Source organism: Sinocyclocheilus rhinocerous, unplaced genomic scaffold (assembly GCF_001515625.1).
Source record: "Sinocyclocheilus rhinocerous isolate Xijiao unplaced genomic scaffold, SAMN03320098_v1.1 scaffold688, whole genome shotgun sequence".
Lineage (NCBI taxonomy): Eukaryota > Metazoa > Chordata > Actinopteri > Cypriniformes > Cyprinidae > Sinocyclocheilus > Sinocyclocheilus rhinocerous.
Genome location: NW_015651641.1, coordinates 1209510 through 1220012, shown reverse-complemented (window position 1 = coordinate 1220012; position 10503 = coordinate 1209510). Strand labels below are relative to the sequence as shown.

The 10503-nt window shown below is 36.4% G+C and overlaps 2 protein-coding genes across 2 annotated transcripts in view; one reads left to right on the top strand and one right to left on the bottom strand.

Annotated features, from left to right (window-relative positions):
- Nucleotides 1-4723, bottom strand: part of LOC107713292 (MORN repeat-containing protein 5-like) — a 12319-nt gene extending 7596 nt beyond the window's left edge. The window contains exons 1-4 of the mRNA XM_016518751.1: nt 4661-4723; nt 3889-4036; nt 3470-3581; nt 3159-3290 (exon numbers count right to left, since the gene is read on the bottom strand). Coding sequence (XP_016374237.1) covers nt 3159-3290; nt 3470-3581; nt 3889-4036; nt 4661-4707 — 439 coding nt within the window. The 5' untranslated portion in view covers nt 4708-4723. The remainder of the gene's footprint in view (nt 1-3158; nt 3291-3469; nt 3582-3888; nt 4037-4660) is intronic.
- A 274-nt stretch (nt 4724-4997) lies between these two features.
- On the top strand, nt 4998-8480 carry ndufa8 (NADH:ubiquinone oxidoreductase subunit A8). The gene is made up of 4 exons (XM_016518750.1): nt 4998-5185; nt 5803-5966; nt 7895-8060; nt 8185-8480. Exons 1-4 carry the CDS (start codon nt 5135-5137, stop codon nt 8320-8322), a joined length of 519 nt encoding a protein of 172 aa, XP_016374236.1. The 5' UTR covers nt 4998-5134; the 3' UTR covers nt 8323-8480.
- The last annotated feature ends 2023 nt before the right edge of the window (nt 8481-10503 follow it).

Genomic DNA, 10503 nt, shown 5'->3' with positions numbered 1-10503 from the left:
CGTTACCGGGGAAACCGCTGTATTTCTGATGTTCCAAAAGCGCTTCCTGCTGGCAGAGAATCAATGTGCATTTTCAATAATCACGTCTGCAGTTTTTGTTCAGACCAATGTGAAAATCCACCCACATAACCCTGTTTTAAATTAATATAATAATTTATACTTCCGACTCATCTCTTTTCTTAAAAAAATTGTTTAAAGACTCAATTGTGAGGTTTATCATTTTATAATTTATTTTGTTTTTGTGAAAACTGTAAATCAAATTGCTTTTTCGTGGTCTAACAACATGAAAGAAAGCCATTATAACATGTACATGAAAAATGTAGAAACATTGGACACAACTGTGGGACACCATTATGCAGCAGCAAACACCACAACAAAAAAGGAACCTCAAGGCTAAATTTGTAAATGTGTGCAAATACATAGGGCCCCATTCATATATTTTGCCTGGGGCCCCCAAATCACTAAATCTGCCCCTGCCTAAAATATCCAGGTTTTGGCTTTGTTTTGCGCTGCACAGACCAATTGGTGTTTGACATCAAAGTACTGTGAAAGCTATACAGAGTATGACTCCTTATGCTTTCGAATCGCTACAGTGGTACCGATTGGTCTGTGCAGCGCAGCGCTGCTTCAATTCGAACACACCTAATATGTACGCGCATTTGACATGTAATTTGCCAAGCTACTTTTCGATCATTAACTTCAGCAAGTATGAAAACAGGAAAACAAAGCCAAAACCTGGATATTTAAGGCAATATAGAAATCCTGGCCAGGACGTGTCCGGGAAAAAGAGGACCCTAGCTAAGCTCAAAAGTAATATCAATATTCTTACTAATAGTTGGTCTCAAAGCTAATAGATACAGACTGGCCACAAACACTAAATGGCTGGAGATTGTAACACTTTGTAAATGATGGGTGTTCTAATTCTACAGTGCTTTGTGCAGAGTTCTATAGGTAAAAAAAAAATCTGTGCCTGATGGCGACATATAAGGAAGAAAGAAAGACACATTTTATTAGCGTCACCATGCTGCTACTATTCCTTTACCACGCACGGATCCTGTTTCTTAACAATATCAATAAACAGCTTCCAATTTACTCTGCTTCGCAGAAGAAAATCTGTATGCATTTTGATACATAACTCTTCTGACATCTGTTCAGGATGTGTCTGTCTTCCTATGTTATAGTAACTGTAGATGTATGAAATAGTCATGCAAGCTCACAGTCAGACTGTGACGAAAGCTGGGGCTGCAGATCGTGTTGCATGTAGTTGCTTTAGACAGTGTTTACCAAATTATGCATATCACAATACTGGAAAATACAGCAAACTGCCAAATAATTCCCAAGCAACCTTCCAAATACAGATACCTGTATATGAGTGCAGGAAAAAATAGCGCAGCAGCTAAAGATGTGAGTCTGACACATGTATACATAGGACAGTAATTAAAAAAAAATGCAGATGGAATACATATAATCATATGTTTATACTTAATATGCAATATGGCATATTGATAATTACTGCAGATGAATCTAAGTAAAACTAGCCAATGCAAACTAGTTGCTTCACAGAGCAACATGACATGCTAATCTTTCTGGGTTTATGCACATTAACACATTTGACTGGTTATGTTTTATGTGCACATTACAGAAACCACACAAGCAAATATACCATAACACATTATAGGTTACATTTATAGAATGTAATTCTACTATTTGGTAATGATGGTAATTATATTTTCACAATAAGCAAATAATAATATATCATGCACCTCTACTCAGACTGCAAAAATAAATGCTAGACTCTACTGTTCAAATGTTTGGTAAGGTTTTTAATGTTTTTGAAAAACATTTTTGAAAAAAAAAATTATTTGATTAAAAATATAGGAAAATCTGTAATATTGTGAAATATCACTACACCTTGAAATGACTGTATTGTTTTAATATATAATTTATTTCTGTGATGCGAAGCTGAATTGTCAACATTAATACTCCAGTCTTGTGACAAGATCCTTCAGAAATCATTCTAATATGCTGCTCAAGAAGCATTTTCAGAATTCTTTGAATTATAGAAAGTTAATGAAAACAATATTTGAAATAAAAATCTTTTGTAACATTATAAACATATTCACTGTCACTTTTTAACCACTGATTTCTAGTCGTGTCCTTCCAAAAGAGCCGGCAGCTAGAGTGAGCGGCGACGGGCTTGAGAACGGCGCAGCTTCGTGATGTAGGTATGTGGGGGCGTGTTAGAACGAGCCGTTTTAGGTAGGCATGGTTGACTCGTAACTTTTATAAAGAATATCTCTTTGGATTTGGGACTTTAGTCGCAACTTTACAGATCTTCTTTATGCACCAAGAGCTTGTAACACTCCAAAGAGAAAGGAAAAATTTAAATCGCATCATATGACCCCTTTAATACAACCTTGCTGAATAAAAGTATTAATTTCTTTGAAAAAAAATTAACTTAAATGATTTTAGCAAATGGCTGCAATATAACAAAGAGTGAAAAATTTAAGGGGGTCTGAATACTTTCCGTACCCACTGTATATATATATATTTTTTTTAAAGGAATATACTTTATTAAATTTTAAGTTGCTTGTAGCTTTCTCAAAACATATACAAACATAGATACATTCAATAAATTAATTCAGGTAACGAAGGGATTATTAATTCCACAACCTCTTCTAATAACATGTCTTGGTCTTGTGCTGATAGGGGGTTCTGGCCTCCTATCTATAAGGCTGACATAATGAATTCACCTCAAATCAGAGATCCCACGTCGGGCACTGGAAAATGTGTTTTACATTTTCCTTGAAAACAATTCAAATGTCTACAGCACAGAGGCATGTCTGCCCGAGAGAAAAGACCTACAGATGAGTTATCTTACAATCTCACTGCTCAGTCTTTAGCCCTACACTCTCTACATGCATTTAGCTAATCCATTTATGCCACTCTAATGCTTGTGGTCTTATGTGTTCCAGGTGGAAGGACCAAAGGCAAATGTTTGCTAAAAGGTACTTCAGATCAGAAAAGGATTGAACTAAGAAGTATATTGAGATTTTGTAGATTTCATGGAACATTGTGTAGGAAATTGTGAATGACTTGCTAACACACAGACTCGCAGACTAAAACTGGCTCTGGCACTGCATGACGCATTCTCTTACCTGCGTTCCTGAGAAAATTGCAATCATAGTCTTTGACGACTCTAGTGCTGGGATCATAAAAGCCATCGCCGCTGTCATAGCAACCATCAGGGATGGCCCGCAGGGGGTCCCGATCAGTTAACTGGGATTCTCCTATTCAAAGACATGCTGAGACTTGTTTTCTTTCTTATATTTTTAGAGAATCATGCTGCTTAGCTATAAATGATCACACACAATAATTTCAACCATACCTGCTGGTTTGAGGCCATTACACCTCTCAAGAGTAGAACCGCCTGTCTTTGAATGATCACACACAATAATTTCAACCATACCTGCTGGTTTGAGGCCATTACACCTCTCAGAGTAGAACCGCCTGTCTTTGCCATCACAATAATCCCAGTCCGTCTCTTTATACTCCAGGCCATCAGAAAATGTGTACTTTCCCTATGTGTATCAAAAATATTTAGTGCAAGTATTTGGACACTTAACACACACTTAAAAATGTAATTGCATTAAATACAAAATATCAAATCAAGTGTCATCGGTTCAAATGCACTCAATAACAGACTAACCACAGGTATAAACATGACCCATTAAATGTTTTCAACCAGAATGTTGTACATTTTGTCTTCAATTTAATCAGTATATCTATTATTTTATTATTGTAAATATGTTAGAATATATTTTTTATACTTTGTTAAATATTAAATGTTGTTGTCGACAGCTATACGTTATTAACATAACATTAGACCTCTTTGCATATTCCTTTCTCCCAAGTTCCCTCATATTTGCTTCCATTGGGGAAATGCAGCACTCCTTTTCCATGGAACATGCCATCCTTCATCTCTCCGACATATCTGGTGTGAGTGGGAAGTGTGTATTCGCCCGTCCCCTCCATCCTTTGAAAGACAACATGTGATGAGAGGAAATTAGACCGTTTGATTCACTTATTCCTTATTCTTAAAATCACTGTATCTTTAATATATCAAGAGTCCTGCTAATTGATATGAACATATTGCAAAAAGGAAATTATTATTATATTATACATCATTGTTTTTGTTACTTGAAAAGTAATGAGGCATATTTAAAATATGACATGTCTCTCTTGACTTCTCAGTCATGAAAAAGATTTACAATATTCAGGAAACCCCAAAACATCATGCCATAGCCTTACATTTCATTAAATAATATGAAATCGATTCATTTTATATTATTTGACACATTTAAAGTATATACATATAAAATGTTTAATTTACCAGGTGCCTGAAAGAACCCTTGTGCCCTTAATTTGGTCTAGCACTTATTACATTTAAAGTTATGTATTTATTATTCACTTTGTTTTATGAATGTAATTTATGTATGTATATGTAATATATGAATGTCTTTGTGATGACCTCTCTGTCTCTCTATCTAGCTTTGTTCATGAAGACATAATTAAAAACTGGAAACACCGCGTAAAATATTACATAATACTCGATTCAATTGATAGGACACATAAATGTCATCAAATTAAGTTGATTTACCTGCCAGTATTGTAATCTCCATCATAACTGCTTTCCATAAACTCCATGTTGTTCAACAGCAGAGCAACAGCGTGATACTGTTTCCATGGAAACCCAACTAAGAAGCTACATTTGTTAACGTTAACACTCCTCTGGGACAGATTTCACTGTCATGCATGAATAACGTGATAGAATAAGTTATATTTAATAATACTAGAACTAGGTAAATATTTTGAAGGGTATCAGCAGAAAAATAGTGCCATAACTTTGCGTTGCGTTTGGAGCCAAGATGGCGCCACAGCAGCGTCTCAGTTTCCACATGCATGACGTCGCCGAAAGGCGCCCGTACTTCTTCGCGCATGCGCAGTAAACTGACCTTCTCCGTGCGGCTTCGTCCTGCTCTATGGTCCTGCTGCAGACGAGGGCCTTGAGTTGTGTTGCTGCGTGAACTGTCAAACTCGTTTTGGTTAGTTCTGGTGGACTAAAAGTCGCACCATGCCCGGTGTGGTTGATGTTCCGACGTTGCAGGAACTGAACGTCGAAGAGGTACGTCTGAAAGAATGGAAACACAACCAGGTGTTAGCCTGAAGCTGCAGGAGTAGCACTGCTAACGTTAACCTGTGAAGTTCATTTAAATGTGTTCAGCTAGTATTGCAAAGTTTGCTGGTTAGTGAAGATCAGAAAGAAAGCGTGGATTTGAACGCACTGGAAAACTGATTTGTTGACTAACTTACATTGGTGCTGTTTTTAGCAGCTTGCTAAGTGTCAATGGTTGGTTTAATATTTTATGGTATGTTACTGTGTGTGTGTGTGAGAGTGAGTGAGTGAGTGAGTGAGTGAGAAAGGGTAAAATAAAAAAGGTATAGGTAACAAATCAAACTAACATTGACAGCATTTTTACTGTAAATGTAAAAATTACTATAGCAGGCTTATTATAGACACAATAGGTTATTGGGTAAAAAGGCATGCCATGCAATCCATATTATTTTGGAGATTAATATCTAATGCAATAAGACTTCACATCAGACATTGAGCATTAATAGCCGAGATCTCTTTAATGTCATGCATGTATTTCTTGCTGGAGAAAAATAATGCTTTCTCTTAAATGTGAATCATTTTGTGCTGCATTATGTGTTCTCAGGACTTTGCTGTTTTCTGCGCAGGTTAATGTGTCGTCAGCCGTACTGAAGGCGGCTGCTCATCACTATGGCTCTCAATGTGACAAGGCCAACAAAGAGTTCATGCTGTGCCGCTGGGAGGAGAAAGACCCCAGAAAGTGTCTGAAAGAAGGGAGCAAAGTAAATGAATGTGCAGTCAACTTCTTCAGGTACTCAACACTTTTACCTGTTTGTCCTGACTTTGCTTCAGAATCTTTCAGATATGTTAATATATCTATATAAATATAAGTTTTCTTTTATTATGAGCACATTGTACTTGTGAAGCAAATTACACACCTATTTTTTTAAGCAAATTAGAAATTCCTTTGGATTTTAATTCTCAGTATTTATCGTTCTGTTATCTTGTTTTGATCCTTTTCGAGATGCTAAATAAAACATTAATACAGAGATGTATTGCAGTATATCGGAATGAAGTAAACTTGTGATTCTAATAACATACAACAAATTGTTGTGATGTGGCTTGAAATTAATTATTTGCATAAAAATAAGGGGTTATAAAAAAATCATTGCTAATGTTCAGATGAGTCACTATTACATGTTTTCATCACTTAGCTGTTTTTCGAGGTGTTTTGCTCATCACTAGCTAAGCAAACGGGTGAATTACTGTAGTGTTGTATTTTCACATTGTCATGCATCTGCAGTCTGACTGTTGTCTGTCATAAATGGGCAAGTGTACAGAAAGATACGCTTCTAAAAATACCAAAATCTGATCATGTGGATGAAATGTTTTACTAACAACGTTAACATATTCAATGTAATTGAATCGGAATCTAAGTAAACGTAAGACACCTTTTTTTGCAGTAAAACAAATACTGTACTGACCTGCCTAATAAGCAGGTGCGACACAAGAAGTGATGAGCATTGCTGCATTTTGCCAGTAACTGTTCTGCGGTGTTGAGCCGAATAGCACCATCCATTCCTTAAAAGTCACTAAACCAAAGTCCTGCTCTTCATTTATATTAACCCTTGTGCTATGCTGAAAATCTTTCAATCTACTTTGGTATTCACAGGTTAAAAATGCTCAGCCTTTTAAAAATTCCTTGTAAATCTCATAATTTTTGCTATATTGTCACCAAATCTTGGATTCAATCCTTCTTTCAATTAGCACATTAGCAGTATTTCTTTTCGGAACTGATTGATCAAAGGCCTCATTGATCTACGCTTATGCCCCACAGTTTTTGAGTGAAAAAAAGCATTGTTTGTGAATAATTTTGGCAATGTTCACTGAAAAACTGAGGCGCATAAGCTCAGATCAATGAGGCCTTTGATCAATCAGTTCCAAAAAGAAATACAAAACCTGTGCAAAACCTATAATTGAAAGAAAACAAATGTAATCCAATTTTAATAAAATAGTATAATGAGAAATTTATTAGCAATTTTTGTAGGCTGGTTATTTTTGAACATGAACACTGGGGAGAGTGTAAAAAGGTAGGGGAAGTTCCCAAAATACTAAAATTAGTTGTTATACTCTGTGTGAATAGAGTCAGTAAGTTTTCGACCAATGAGGTAACATTAAAAGGGATCGTTCACCCAAAACATTTTGAAGACTGTATGGGGGGAAAAATTCTATGGAATTCAATGGGTACCAGCAACTGTTTGGTTATAAACATTCTTCAAAATATATTCTTTTGTGTTCAACAGAAGAAAAACTCATACAGGTTTGGAATAACATAAGGGTGAGTAAATGATGACAGAATTCTCATTTTTGGGTGAATGATCCCTTTAGCTGGCATTTTCGTGTAAATGAAAGCCCTCTCCGGGTCAAAATGACCACAACACATTTAAGGGTTAAACTTGAAACATTTCCAAAAAGCAGTTATTCAGGAATCATTATTCAGGATATTTTACAACAAATTCAACAAGAACCCACTCTTTTCTGATTGGCTGTCTTTTTTTTTTTTTTTTTTTTTGTTTCCAACCTTTACTGCAAAAAATAATTTTCGCTTTTTTTTTTTTTTTTTTTTTTGGTATCAGGCTGGACAGAAAATGATTTGCTGTGACTGGTTAGGACAGTGTAAACCCCACTGTTAGCATCATGTAATTACATTTTTGTAATCACATGTTGTTTGACCCTCAGGCAGATAAAGGGGAACTGTGCAGAGTCCTTCACTGAGTACTGGACCTGTCTGGATTACTCTAACCTGGCTGAGCTGCGCCACTGCCGTAAAGAGCAGAAGGAGTTTGATAACTGTGTGCTGGAGAAGCTGGGCTGGGAGAGGCCAGAGCTAGGAGACCTGTCCAAAGTGGGTCAATATATCCATTGCTTTGTTATTTTAAAATTAGCCAATTTATATTAGAAGTGGTTTCGATGTCTTTTTGGTCTCCTGGTCCATATCCTGTACTTTAAACTTTTGACCTCTCCCACAGGTGACCAAGGTGGCAACCTCTCGGCCTCTGCCTGAAAACCCCTACCTTTCAAGACCAAGACCTGAGCCCAATACTCCAATTGAGGCTGAGCTACAGCCATCCAAGCACGGCAGCCGTATGTTCTTCTGGAACTGGTAAAAAAAATATTTATATCATGTTCACCATCTCCGTGCTTCTGACCAGACGAGAGACAGTGGTGCCAGTGGATGTGCTGTAATCCTAACGTATTGTGTAGAAATGTTAATAAATTTTGTTCACTCAAAACGTGTTATCGAATTAAAAAGATTTAATTTAAACTTGGCTTCAGTTTGCTTTTTGTGTACTTCATATAATTTTGATTTAAGAATATTCTAGGTTCAATACAACTCAATGCATTCTATCAATGACCGCAGACAATAATTTGAGATGTAACGTTGTCCTAGTGTTATTGGCCAGTTTTTCTCAGCTGCAGGATGATTTAAAAGTATTCAGATCAATAAATTATTTGTAAGATAATTAAGTAATCTATATCTAATTGCAATTAAAATGCTAAAAATAAGATTTAAATAATGATATACACTGAAAATATTTTTATTTTTCCTGAATTTTTTTTTCATTGAAAAATGTACAGTTTTGGAATATAGATTATAACTTCTGGATTAATTAATTGTGGTTAATTGATTTAGTATACTTAATTAACTATGTTAATGGTTATTACTGTTTCAGCTAATATTAACGATTTTTATTTTTATATATTGGATATATATTTGCAGATATTGGATGTTTAATTGTGCATGCTCATTGTCCATATTTCACATTTATATTTCCTTTGCTGCCATCTAACCCTTCTAAGCTTAATAATGTAATAGCACTGTTAAATGCAATCTTTAGCAAATCTGAATATACAAGAGCTCAAAATGACAAAACTCTGTATTGTTTATTCTAGTGTGACGCCTTTACCTATAGACTTCCACTGAAAGTGTATTATTCCCTAAATCTGTTGGTTTATAAGCTGACAGGTGAGTTTGTTCTAATTGACAGCATGCAACAAATATCATGGAGGTTAAATACAGTGCTGAATTTTGAGATCATGCACATAGTCCAGGTACTCTACCTTCTACAGCTTGTACGTTTTTGGTCTGTGTTTTCTGTAACTGTGTTGTGACTGTGAGAAGTGTTCATACGATCACGTATTCACCCTTAAAGCTTGTTATAAAGGTGCATTCTTTCATTCATTCACCTGGTGTGCTGTTCTGGCCAGACATCACCTCCTGTCTTAATCCAGAGGTTTGGTGTGTGTTTCAAAAACAAGTTTGTGGCTGTGTAGTGTCATGGACCTCGGGCTGGAGACTCGGTCCCCACGGGTAAAGGCCAATTTCCCCCAGAGCTCCCTCCTCACTTCCTTACCAGCCCCTGGAGCAGGCCCTGTCTGAACAACACAAGTTCAAAGAGTCAGTAGTGCACAGCCAGAGCAGCCCAGGTCAATTGGCCCTACAGGCAACAGCACTGCTGTCTTAAGTAAATAAACCTGTGTGCAAAGCTCCATTTTGCAGCATATTTTCATAACAGGTTTTCAAACGTTAACCTTTATGACATGCAGGTAAAAGACGCTCATTGTCCCAGTAAAGTGGTGCTGTATCATTCTCTATCAATGTGGAGCGTTTTCTGGGAGGTCCCACATGTGAAATTTAATCAAACTGTGGAACTAAATTTGTTCTTTTTTTCCCTCATATGTGCAAATTTAGCTCAAGAGTCGCTCTTGCCCCATACAAGTCAAACGTCATTCTGGATGAAATTCATACTCTTTGAAGAACAAAAGTAAGCGGATGTCAGATTGCAGCCTGAGAGGCACTGGCGAATTTGCTTTGGCATTTTCTTGGCTAGAGAAACATAATAGAGCAGGGCCAGCTTTGTGCCAGTAACAGAGGGATTATGGGATACGAGCCCTGCGGGTATCAGATCAAGGGAAGTATGACACGTATAAAGAGTACCAGTTAACACTGGGGCAAAACAATAACTGTAAACTTATAATAACAATATTATAAAACAAGGTCGCATTATGTTCAAATGTTTTACAACAGGGTCATTGCTAAAATTACCAGGTCCTGGGATAAATTTTCATGGGGTCTCCCTGGTTGAAGCTCACTGGCAATGACACTTACTATAGTAAACTGGTTTGAGATAAAGCCATAAGCTATGAGAAATCTTCCATTACAGTGACTTTACTGCACATGCATGCATGCGGTGGCAGAAATATGGTAAACATGTCCAATAAATATTTGAATTTATTAATAATTATTCTATACAGAATATTTGTCTAATTGTAGACTTCCTGGCTGC

What these genes read in the sequence shown, in the direction of transcription:
- ndufa8 (XM_016518750.1), top strand. Translation starts at nt 5,135, where the DNA reads ATGCCCGGTGTGGTTGATGTTCCGACGTTGCAGGAACTGAACGTCGAA. An exon ending in AGGAACTGAACGTCGAAGAG is followed by an intron (nt 5,186 to 5,802) that starts GTACGTCTGAAA and finishes TTTTCTGCGCAG; the next exon opens with GTTAATGTGTCGTCAGCCGT. An exon ending in AGCTAGGAGACCTGTCCAAA is followed by an intron (nt 8,061 to 8,184) that starts GTGGGTCAATAT and finishes CCTCTCCCACAG; the next exon opens with GTGACCAAGGTGGCAACCTC.